The 12782-nt window shown below is 47.0% G+C and overlaps 1 protein-coding gene across 1 annotated transcript in view; it reads left to right on the plus strand.

The window, feature by feature from the left end:
• The first annotated feature begins 1087 nt into the window (after positions 1-1087).
• wdfy4 (WDFY family member 4) overlaps positions 1088-12782 on the plus strand; it is a 51634-nt gene continuing 39939 nt past the window's right edge. The window contains exons 1-13 of the mRNA XM_084709229.1: positions 1088-1179; positions 2181-2435; positions 3439-3553; positions 4206-4348; positions 4476-4604; positions 4846-5035; positions 5809-5998; positions 6317-6477; positions 10100-10332; positions 10755-10894; positions 11748-11869; positions 12011-12112; positions 12318-12508. Coding sequence (XP_084565355.1) covers positions 1171-1179; positions 2181-2435; positions 3439-3553; positions 4206-4348; positions 4476-4604; positions 4846-5035; positions 5809-5998; positions 6317-6477; positions 10100-10332; positions 10755-10894; positions 11748-11869; positions 12011-12112; positions 12318-12508 — 1980 coding nt within the window. The 5' untranslated portion in view covers positions 1088-1170. The remainder of the gene's footprint in view (positions 1180-2180; positions 2436-3438; positions 3554-4205; positions 4349-4475; positions 4605-4845; positions 5036-5808; positions 5999-6316; positions 6478-10099; positions 10333-10754; positions 10895-11747; positions 11870-12010; positions 12113-12317; positions 12509-12782) is intronic.

Here is a 12782-nt window from a genome sequence, read left to right on the forward strand (position 1 = left end):
GCTTCTGTGGTGTGCTTTAGGCTAATTAAATGGAGTAGCCTAAATACATCTTATGAACAGGGCTCTCAAGTTTTATCAAAGGTTTGGCGTGGCGAATGCGTGAGACTGAGAGCCCTGGTAACATGTTCTTCTTTAGTGAAACTGGTATCAATAATCTGTCACCTTAATAGGCCCTACTGTTGTTCCGTTGGTCAAAACTTATCAGAAAATCTAACTACAGCCCTAAATTGCGATAGGAATGCTTGCAATCTGCGTGTCATCTTGTTCTACACACGATGGCGCTATTGACTTCAACCAAACTCACATTCAGCAGTGTTGCTTTGACTTGAGTAAATCAATTTGCGAGTGCAGTAGTGTTTCTCCCAGTAGGTAAGTCAAGTTATTGCAAGACAGCAAGGTATTGATTATTGTTGATAAAAGTACTGAAAGACGGATAACCCGAGCATCAATGCAATACTCTCGCACATTACTCAAGCATTTCTTGTTATTTCCTGGTCAAACCTGGTTGGCATGGGACTTGAGTTTTGAAACCTTCCTGTAATTCACAACTGCATGCCAACAACAACAACATGACAATGCTGTGAAAAGCTCATGAAGCATAGAAGGGAGAATATTTTATAGAGGCAGGGGAGGAGCCCTTGAGCTTGGAGAACAGCAGAGCTACTCACTTCTGCTTTCAACCCTCTCTAAGGAAGTAAAGCACATGACCTGTGCCGGGCAGCTGATGTAAGAGCGGATCGTTGTGCTAAAGTTCAGACAATTCTGCTCTCTGCTCAGATTAACGAGAGGACTGACAAGGCCCAGCACTGAGGGACGGAGACTAAAGTCATGCAGGCCTGAGAAGACAAGCCCTGACATGGGAGAAAGAGGGGTACAAGGACACTGATTGGTTTTCTGGGAGCAGGAAGACGTGGAGAGAGAGTGAGAGAGTGAGAGAGTGAGAGAGAGTGAGAGAGAGAGAGTGAGAGAGAGTGAGAGAGAGAGTGAGAGAGAGTGAGAGAGAGAGTGAGAGAGTGAGAGAGAGAGAGAGAGAGAGAGAGAGAGAGAGAGAGAGAGAGAGAGAGAGAGAGAGAGAGAGAGAGAGAGAGAGAGAGAGAGAGAGAGAGAGGAACACCACTCTGGAGAAGCTCAACTGCTGGCTGGTGTGAGCATCATAGAGAGAGGTGGCAGATGACTCAGGTAAGCAGGGCTACAGAGATACTTACCTGGCAACAAGCCAAGCTGTCTGATTGGTCTTGTCTATATTGCTGTTGTGCTGGGTAGCATTCACTTCTGTTTATGTTGTCATTGTACTCATGGCATGTTGGTGTGTGTATGTGTATTTAAGAGGATGAAGTCTGTGTGTGTACACTCCATTCACAAGCACAAAGTATGTGCAGCCTCTTAAAATACCTTTTGAAAATCGTTAAACCTGTTTGTCGAGGGTAGGAGCCTGAGAGAAATAAAGGGAAAGACAGAGAGAGAGGATTCACCTAACATAGGGGTGACCTTGCCCAGAGATATTGAATTGTCTTTCCACTAGTGTTTCAGTGAAACTGGAATGCCACAGACTTCTCCAGCCCTCATGAACTGAGTATATATTTTTTAATGTTTCTGTTCTGTTAAGGTCTTCTCCCTAAGTATTCATGTGCATCGCTAAAGAATGTGTGTGTGTCTGAGTTCCTGAGGTAATTAAATTCCTGTAACTAGTGTTTAGACACAGTTATGAGAGGACACACACACACACGAACACATGGGTGGACAGAGGCAGGAATGCATGTCTGTCTATGAGCAGGCTCCTTCCTCCCTTTCCTCTGACATCACAAGAATGCTCAGATCCAATACAGTTGTTAGATAGTAATGTTAGAACTATCAGGACTGTGAAAAGAATGTAGAATGCAAAGGCATGCTGAACTCTTAATTTACAGATTAACCCTAACCCTAACCGACAGTCTTGGGATTGAGACAATAACATCACTTTGTAGCTACAGTTAATCCACAAGACATGTTAAAACAAGCCACTCAGGTTTTGGAGAGTGCTTGTGTGCGTTTGTCTGTTCCATTGTAGAAAGTTACAGTAAGAAGTATGTACAGTAAATCTCTCTCTCTCCCTCACTCTACCTCTGCTTTCTACTTCACCCCTTCTTTTTTCTCTTTCCAACTGTCCCCCCCGTCTCTATCTCCCCCCTATCTCTCCCCAGCAGCGAATGAGAGACGTGGAGAGGATCAATAAGGAGACTGGGGAGCTGAGTGCCTCTGGTGAGCTGTCTGTTTCCCTGGAATTGAAGGGGGAGGCAGGGACGGTGGGGGAAGCTGGAGGACAAACAGTAGCCTCTAGGGGTCCCAGGCCCCTGCTGGCCCTCAGAGAGCAACTACATCAGCTGGACACACACAATCAGCTCCTACCTATCCAAAGAGAGGAACTCCTATGTAGAGTTCTACCTCTCTATATACAGGTATGTTAGAGTTGTCTGCCTGCTTATCTGTCTGGAGGCTGGATGACTAAAGGGCCTTGCTGGCTATCTGTCTGCCTGCCTGCATGATTTGTCTGCCTACGTATCTGTCTGTCTATTTGTTTGCTGGCCTGTCAGCCTGCTCATGTCTGCATGGAGGCTGAATGGTTAAAGGGCCTTGCAGGCTGTTTCTAACATATCATGTTGAGGTTTATTCACTTCATTCACCTCCCTGATCAACAGATAGGTTACAAGCACAGTCTAGAGTACTGTTTGACTGGCAGCTTCTCACGGTTAAGTAACATGTCTGGTTAGCTAGCAAGTGGTCTCTGTATAGAAAACTCGTTTCTCAGAATCACATTAATTAGCCTGTCCTTTCTTACACAACCAGTTTGAATTATGTCAAAATTACCCCCAGTGACCAAACACACAACACACATTCTGAATCCTTTCAATGACCTGTGTGTAAACCCATTGATCAGGCTTATAGCTGCACACATAAGCACCCCTGAAGTAGGCTGGGGCGCCTGCACGTGTTGCTAAGTGCACACACACACACACACACACACACTCACAGACACACACACACACACACCCTATCACATGCCTCCTGATCTGCTCTCTGGGATTGGACTGGTAATGTGGCCTCTCTCTCTGACTCAGTGTAAACCTGTGTAAGCCTCTGATGGCATATGGCAAGATGAATGGTTATAAATAGGTTGCTGCTTTTGATTGGTTTCTTTCTTAAGTGTGAATTAGAAAGCAAGATAGTGAATTTGTGTAGATCTGTGATATAAACAAAATAGGGAAGTGAAAACTTCGGAGCTCTTGGACTTTGTTCCACAACGTATAACTCTAGTAGATTGACTTGTTTTCTGTCTCTCTTTTTCTGTCTCGCATTCTCTTCTCTCAATCTCTCTCTCTTTTCTCTCCTCTCTCTCTCTGTCTCCTCCATCTCGCCTCTGTCTCTCCTCTCCAATCGTCTCCTGCCTGTGTGGGGTGCGAGGTGTGTGAGGATGGACACAGAGGGACGGAGGCCGTGGACCTGAGAGCTCTGGCTGCTGTCACAGCCGAGACCATGGTCACTCACATCCTGTCCAGACTGGCTGAGCGGCCTGCAGGTATAGGGGCTCTGACCTCCAAACACGTACCCTCTCACTCAACACGTGCACACCTACAGTAGCTGATGAGACACAGCATAGCACGAACAGGAGGTTTTCTGTATGTCCGATGACCAGGCCCAAACGTAATACGCTGGCGCAGAATTCCGGCACGGATTCCGACGCAGGTTTTCAAATACAATGAAAAGGAAACACTTATTGACCAAAACGACAGCAAGAGACAGGGCCAGGGAGTTCTCAGGCGATCTTTCTGAGCATGGATCAATACTTTTTTGGAAAGTCTGTCAATATTCAATCGACCATATTCGACGACAAACTGTTGTGGAACATCTTCGTTTGCTCCGATATAAGAACAGGAAGGCTAGCGGAATTCCCCAGATTTTCAGTCTGAATAATCGCAGAAAATGTGAAAAGAATCAGCGTATTACGTTTGGGCCTGCCGGTGACATGTATGTACAGTATGTGCTTGCATGGTGGTTAACAGAATATGTTTACAAGAAGTGCATACTTCTGTTTTTCTCTGAAGAGAGAAGTAGGTGCCCTTTGATCCCCTCGATTCCCTAATGCATCACACCCACGCACACACCCACACCAACACGCACTCTTGCTGTGAGCTGTGTTTGATCGCTCCTCGTGGTTCTGGGCTCCCTAGAGGACGCTCGCTACGAGGTACAGCTGTTCTTCCAGAAGTCTGTGGATGGACAGAAGGACCAGAGGGATGGAGAGGACAGACAGACGGATGTTTCCGGATGGATGTTGCTAAAGGGCCTGTGCCTGCTCACGGCCCAGGGCCCGGTGAGTGAGGCTGCAGTTAGAGAGTCTGAGCTGTCACCTTAGTCGTAGCTTTCTGGAAGTGAAACTGTGAACTCTGTTTGTGTCTTTTGGGGGGGGGTGATTTGTGTGTGCGCGCGTGTGTGTGTAGGAGGTGCAGTCATTGGTGAAGCCAGGTCTTCCTGCAGCTCTGATGAAGTGTTTGTACCTGCTGGTGTCTGTACCAGCCAAGAGAGACACCTGTGGAGGAGAGAGGAGCTTCCAGGAACTTCTCATCCAGGTGACCACCACCTCTCAGTAGCTAAATAACCAGGGGGATGTCCCTAGAATCCTAGTTGTCATGAACCTTGCAGAAATACTGTAGTGATAGTGACTCCCCCACGCCCACCGCATGTCACCCCACCCCCATTCCATCCCACCCACAGCCTCCGCCCCCCTCCACCATCCACCCCATCCACCCTGCCCCTGCTCATCCCACCTTCCACCTCTGTTATCCCCCTCCACCCCCCCCCCCCCTCCAGGTCCTCCTGCAACTCAGCCAGCAGCAGGCCAGTGTGGAGGAGATGGTGGACACGGCGGAGCTCCAGTGCCTCATCATCGCGCTCACGTCGCTGTGGGACCAGACCAGCGCCCCCTGGAGGCACCAGGCTGGCCGCCTCCTCAGGGCTGTGTCTGCTGCAAATGCACGCAATACCGTCACCAACCTGCAGGGTGAGAAAACGATCTCTCTCACTCACACACTACCTGAGATATGTACCACATGCAGAATACTGTAATACATTGATACAGTAGATTTCAACTGGCTTTTGTATCTGAATACACAAACGCGCGCACACACACACAATGCCTACAACCTACAAAGTTATCCACACGCAAGGGCAGTGAGCAGAGAGAATGTTGAGTCACCAGAGCACATGATGACTAGTCATCTCAGGATAGTCCCAGAGCTGGTCCACATGATGTCCAGATCTCATTATCCACTCAGATGTTCCAGAACATGGAGCCAGACTGGGTGGAGGAGGCGGTGGGCAGTTTGTTGGTTGTTTGGAGTTGTTATGGAGATAGGAGGAGAAGGTTACCATGGTAGAGCTGGCTGGTGTGTGTGTGTGTGTGTAGACATTATAAGGCTGTCAGGTAGCGGGTTTGGTGTTAAGTATGGCATTGTAGGGGTTGTTGATGGCTTGAAGGACCTGTTTGAATTTGTTTGAAGAAGTTTAGAAGTTCCTGTCTAACTTTTTTTTTGCACCACCCATATTCTAATTTCTCTTCCCCGTTCTCCCTCTACCGTTTATCTGTCTATATCCATTTCTCTCTCTCTCTCTCTCTCTCTCTCTCTCTCTCTCTCTCTCTCTCTCTCTCTCTCTCTCTCTCGCTCTCTCTCTCTCTCTCGCTCTCTCTCTCTCTCTCTCTCTCTCTCTCTCTCTCTCTCTCTCTCGCTCTCTCTCTCTCGCTCTCTCTCTCTCTCTCTCTCCTCCCCCCCCCAGCTAAGAACTGTGTACGTATCTGTACCCAGAACCTCCAGGGGATGTGTGAGCGGGTTCCTGGGCACGTCCTGGCCGAGGTGGCGGTCAGCGTGTTCAGTTTTGTCCGAGACTCCTTCCCTCTCAGCCACGCCCTGTTCAACGAGTTTGAGACTAATGATGGATACACAGTCCTCCAGGCCATCATGACTCGGTGAGGGGAGGATGAGGAGGGGTTCTGAGGATGGGGAGGGAGGGGGCAATGCATAGAATGATGGGATAAATAGATGTTTTCCTGAGTCATCTTTACGTCCTCTCCCCTTTATTATTGTCCTCTGTTGGAGAGCTGGAGAGTAGAGCGCATTGCTTTACAAATCAATTATTCATTATTTCCAGTCTGTCATTCTCTTTTCTATGACAAGCAATACCCTTTTGTGTGAATTAAGTTGTGAATTAAATTGTATCCTACTCTGCCAAGCTGTGAAAATGAGGTGTTACTAAGCTAAGCTACGGGGTTTGTTGTGGTCTCCAGGTGTGAGGAGGGGGTGAGTGGTGAGGATTTCCAGCCTGTGCAGGAGCTCCTGGCCCTGCTGGCCTCACTCTGCCTCCTGGGGAAGAACGAGCTCAAGGTGGCCCTGTGTGTCAGCAACCCCCAACCTCCAGGCTTCAAGTTTATCCCATCACTCACCAACGGTAGGTCAGTTTTAACCCCAGCCCACACCCTAACCAGCACTAACCCTAATCATAACCCCAACACCAAACACTTACCTGCACTAGCCCCGTCCATAACCCTAGCCTAACCAGCACTAAGCCTAGCCCGTCCTGGCCCAAGCCTGGGTCATACGTTATGCTTGCCCTCCCTCCTCTACAACAGGCTGATCCTAAACTGGGTGTCCAGGCCATCAGGTCTGGGCTGGTCTGACCTCTGACCCTGATCATGATCCTTCACAGGCCCATAGCACCAGAGGCGGCCTTAACTATGTTTCACCCGTTTCAATTGAAACGTGCCCCGCCCTCCAAGGGCCCCCCAACAGACAGCCAAAAATCCCATTCATTTTCTCAGCAAGATATTGATTGTCTGGAATAATGTTTAAACCATCCAAGGTAGACTGACCATGAGCTACGAGGTTGTGAAACGAAAGTTTCTGCTCCTATAAAAGCCAGAAGTCCGTATGACATCAACCTTGTTATTTGCGATCTTCTGTTGAAATACTACACTACCCACAATCCTAAACAAAACAACGCTGACTGATATCTGATTGGTCGAGCTCGCGGTTACTATGGCGACGTTTACCGCCACTGCAGTTAAAATGTTTGTTTTGAGCAGGAAAATAAATGAAACATACATATGCCAGTGGTGCTGAAAAACTAAAGGTATCGGACAACAAAAGAAAATCTTTATTCAGTCTACAAAAAGTGACCTCTTTCTTTGGTCCAGCATCTGTAGAGCTCGTAGAGTTAGCCTAACCCTACCGGCGACAGCAGCGGTGCGCCCCGTGAGTTGCTCGTTGTAGAGTTATTAGTTGAATAAGTTTGGTTTAGTGTCACGTCAGACTCTTTTTCCCAGACATCGGACTAAGCCAAAGATATACTAGCCTGGTCCTAACCAGACCCTCGTACATTTCATTTGTTCAGAGGGTCTGGGATTGCTCCATTGACAAACGCTAACTTCCTTGAAGGCGGGTCCTCTGTTGAAGTTTAAAACTATTGGATCTGCCCAGAGCCACTCTGATTTGCCATAACCAATCGCAAGCGTTCGCCTGAGCCAACTCCTTCACCACTACTATAACGGAGCTAGCTGCCGTAGCTGGAAAATCAAACTTTTCCAGAATCCCGTGGGGAGGAGGGCTACAACATCATGGCCACCAACAAAACTCAGCAAGGAATGTTCTTGCTCCGGCTTTAACCTATGGATATCCTGCTAGCATAATTGCATGCATAATTGCATGCATGCATTACAGGCATGCCTGTTGATTCGATAGCGATTGCTGCCCTTGCTCACGTTTGTATTTTAGGTGCATTATTATGCTGAAGTAGTTTTAATTAATAGTGGGTATATTGTTATTATTTGCTACAGAATGCTTAGCCTATCCAGATCAAATGAAGCCGACAGTGTACATGCTTTCGAGTACCTTGATAGGCTAGGCTACTGACCATTTAAAATAAATTGTTACATCAATTATTAATTGGCAGCATATTTCTGCCATTTACAACATACTTTAAGTAGCCTAACTGTATTGCTTTACGGGAAATAGGAAAAAAAAAATGCAATATTACATTTGTTATTAGACTATTACATTAACCTACTCCAAAATATAGGATTAGAACTTTATTTCGGCGGATGGGGGGGGGGGGGGGTCGGACAGACCTGCCCCCACTGCTAAAAAAAAATCCTAGGGGGAAACACTGAACAGGAATCCTTGCTTTTTTCTGCTCTATTATGTTTTATGTGGGTAGGGCCCCATATTAGTTATTGAAATGGGCCCCCAGATGCTTAAGGCCGCCCCTGCATACCACACACTTCCAACCCTCCCTGATCCCCAGTAATCAGTCCCTGCCCAGGGGTTCAAAAAACACTCCCTTAACCTTTGAACTCTTATCTTCTTATTCTGACCATAACCTTGCTTAATGGCCCCCACCTAAAGCCGTAACAGAACACACAGAAAGACAGACACACACACACACACTCTCTTTAACAGTGCAACAGCCAGCCCCCCATCCTTCAGGTTAACTGGAGGCTTAGGTGATTATGTCTGGGATGATGAAGTGGAGCTTACTCCTCTAACTGTGTTAGGACACCCCGCATTCATTCACCAGCAGCCTACAGCTCCCAGCCATCTATCACACATGCACGCACACACACACACACACACACACACACACACACACACACACTCACAGTCTGACACTAGTATAAGGATCCTGCTCATTTATAACAATGTGTACACACACACGCGCATTCATCTATCACCTAGTGGAGGATTCTGTGCCAGCAGACAGAGCTAGGTCTTACACTGATCTTATTTATCACTGATGTGATTTCAATCCAGGCTGAGGATGAATCTTATTACCAGCCACTTATATATTTATTTACCTCTCAACATTTCCCAAATCTAACACTGTCCTTGAATATTTTGACAATATTTGTTCCAAACTTTATCAGGGTGAAGGAAGATGCTTTTTCTCTGGTCTTAATGCGCTCAAGATCATTAGTTTTCCGTCCGTCCGTGTATGTGTAACTGGATTCAGGGGGAAGATTTCAGTGGAAGGTGTTTGTGATTTAACGTTTGCACCTCTGTGACCTTGTGAGAGCAAAATATGATGAATGCTCCTCCGTAAACTAGAACAAACCTGGTTTTAATTCTACTGCTTGAAGCTGAACGTGAAACATAATGTTGTTGATGTGGACTATTTATTTAACATCTGGTTTCAGTCTCACTGTAGTGTAGATACATACTGAGTCCAGCTCAATGTGGAGTTAATGTTCCTGCAGCACCAACCTTAAAGTTGACTTCAGATATAAATGTAGAGACTTTAGTGACATTGTTGGTTGTAAGATGACAAACCTCTGCTCCTCTCTGTGCACACTGTAGGATGTAAGCCTTTTATGTACTGTTACATTTATTTTATTTATTTAGCAGCTGCTTTTATCCAAAGCAACATAGTACGCATAGAGTACAGTCAAGTAACAACACACGCACCGAGCAAAAACAAAATCTTAGCTACCAGATACAATGCAGCCATAACTGATATCAGAAGAAAAATGCAGCTTCTTAACTTCAATATTCCAGTTTATAAGTGCTTTAACTTCTTAAATAATTTCCTGGATGCAGTCTCTGTCAAGACAGCAGTATCACAAATAGAACATGCCAAAAAACAACAGTTTTGCAGGTACCACAAAAAGTAATTTTGCCGCTAAGCATAGCTGCGGAAAGTAGGGGTACCTGTTTTTAGCCAAAAACAGACAAATACAATTCATTAAGCGTAAGACAGCTTTCTCAAATATATATTTTTTGTATAAAGGTTGACAATGAGCAACACGGACAGCGAACAAGCACTCCGCGTAGTCAAGCCGCGGCGGTATATTTGATCAATGTTGTCGGTTAAGCAACTTTATGCACACTCATTCTTGCAGGTCCAATTCTGTTAAGTCCTCCCCCCCACCCCTTGTTCTCAATATTTTCCCACGGCCATACCGCTAATGTAGCTTTGGGTGCACTTAGGCTGTGCAAAAAGTACAACTCAACTAAACGAACTGAAGCTATGCCCTAATCCTCTCCTTTTTCTGCCCCCCTCCCCCCTCTCCCTCCCTCAGGCCTGTCAGTAAAGAATCTGTCAGCTTTCCGTATCCTCCAGACCTCCTTCCTGCGTTCGGAGGACATGCTGCTGTGTTGTCACATCCTGCGGACCATCCGGACCGTGTGGGAGTGGGACAGCTCAAACTTCTTCCTCCTGGAGTGGTCTGTCCAATCCCTGGCTCAGCTTGCCACCTGCGTGTGGAGAAAGCCCGCCCCCGTCCACAAACTGTTCTTCTCAATGGTTGAGATGGTGTGTATGGTTGTAGGACACACAAGCACACACAAATTTCCCACACACATATATACGGTAGATACACACACACACACACACACACACACATACAGTACAAGCACACATGCATTAGGAAAACACACACACATTCAATCTATCTAACAGACCTCAGTCTCAACCATTGCATCATGTAATGGGCAAACTACATTTACATTTAGTCATTTAGCAGACGCTCTTATCCAGAGCGACTTACAGTAAGTACAGGGACATTGCCCCTGAGGCAAATAGGGTGAAGTGCCTTGCCCAGGGACACAATGTCATTCGGCACGGCCGGAATCTAACCTGCAACCTTCCGATTAATAGCCCGATTCCCTAACCGCTCAGCCATCTGACTCCCTAATGACTAAACTACAGTATATCCATGATGGTGTTTCCTGCAGGTGGTATTCCAGTTGAACTACATCCCCCATGAGGTGTTGCGTGCGGTGCAGGGCGTGCTGAAGCAGAGCTGGATAGGGGGCGTAGCTGGGAGCGTGGCGGGGGTGGAGTTTGGAGTGATGGCCCTCGACTGCTTCTACACGTGAGTGTACCTGTAGCAGAGTAGCGGTAACACACATAATATCATTTAATTACACAGCAGTTCCTACACAACTACCAAATTGTACCACAACATTAGCCTGACGTTGTCATACTCATAATTCTAGTCAGAATATGAGTCTGATAACTCTCCGTTGGGCTGTGACTATGGGGCGTGTTTCAACTGAACTTGTAAAACAAATGCCTCTACGCTCAATTGGATAGACCTACAACCAATCAGAGCAACGTAATATGTTGTTTGTTGAAAACAAATTCTACCCAAGGGCTCTTTCGTGACGTTGTTGATTACGTTACTGTGATCATCTGTCCATCATCGTATAAAGCCCGCCCGGGCAATTTCATTGGTCCGTCCCGATCCTGGTTTTATGTAGTTGTTCCCAATACGAGACCCTCCAGACCCAACTGCCCGACCAAATTCTTTTGTGGGCGGGGAGAAGTTGGGCTGGCAGCCAGGCTACCACCACATACTACTGCTATTTATGGAAGTTAATGTAACATGAATGTAAAATGTGTTGCTGAGTAGTGCCTGTGTTTCTGTGAGAGTTTTGCTCTCACAGAAAACTCATACAAACTCATACATGTTGCTACTCATGGTAATAGAGGTATTGTGATACTTGTTCATGGATTATGAGTACGTACAGTACCATCGGCACTGAAAAGGTCTAACCTGGCCTCTATGCTGTTGATAGAGACCTTACATCCGGGAGATTTTTTGTTCTCCTTCAAATTGATCGGTAATCTTCCTTTACGCTTCTGTCTCTTCCTCCCTCCTATACATATCCTCCCTCTTCCCTGATCTCCCTCTTTGTCCCCTTCCCCTCCCCCCCCCCCCCAAGGCTGACGGTGCGTAGCGGGCTGCTGTCGGATGTCCTGAGTGAGGGAGGGCTACTGGAGATGGTGCTGTTGGAGCTGAAGCGCAGAGCCAAGATCCTCCGCAAGGCTGGCGCCTCTGCCACAGGTGTACACACACACACACACACATTTCAGTCCATCACACACACTGACCTCTGGTCTGACACACACACACACGTTCCCTTTCCCTCATGGTGCGTCCATACTCAGTACTGACCTGTGACCTCTGACCCGGGCTGTGCTTCAGGCTTGCAGGAGCACTCAGGCGTGGAGAATGGCGAGAGAGCTCTGACCACCAGCATGCTCAACGTAGTGGCAGCCCTGACACTACGCTCTGTCAGAAACACGGGTACACACACTCATCACATTTGTCCTGAGGATACTAGTACCCCTATTGAACAGTCATCCAATTGTATTAAATTAATTTTGTGTGTGTGTGTGTATGAATGTGAGTCTACGCATTTCTCTGTGTTTATGTGTGTGCGCATCTGTGTGTGTGTGTGTGTGTGTGTGAATGCACATCTTGTGGTGTGTGTGTGGTGTGTGTGTCCCAGTGTCTGTGCGGGAGCTGGGCATGGTTCCATACATGAAGATCTTCCTGGATGAGGGGCAGTACCGCGGGCCCACCCTGGCTGTGCTGGAGCAGCTTTGTGAGGTGAACCCCGAGGAGTTCATGAGCACGGCCATAGGAGCCCTCTGCTCCTCCACACAGCATGAGCTGGGCCTCAAGCAAGACCTGCTGCAGGTACACACACACACACACACCCCATTGTTTTAGTGTGTGAAAAAAGAAATGGCTCATTCACATTCTTTTTCCGAACAAATGGTAATCCGTTTAAACAGTAATTGCGTTTGATTGCATTATGGGCAAACACAGATTGATTTGCTAATACAGGTTTAGCTGTTAGCTCCTGCACAATTTGATTCCCCCGCCGACATTGTGCTGTGGCCCTGTCTGAAGATGAGGACCCTACAACATCTCTGGATGTTTCTTATCTGATTACGCCTAAATACATTAG

The sequence above is a fragment of the Hypomesus nipponensis genome, chromosome 11, assembly GCF_054491055.1.
Source record: "Hypomesus nipponensis isolate SF chromosome 11, ASM5449105v1, whole genome shotgun sequence".
Lineage (NCBI taxonomy): Eukaryota > Metazoa > Chordata > Actinopteri > Osmeriformes > Osmeridae > Hypomesus > Hypomesus nipponensis.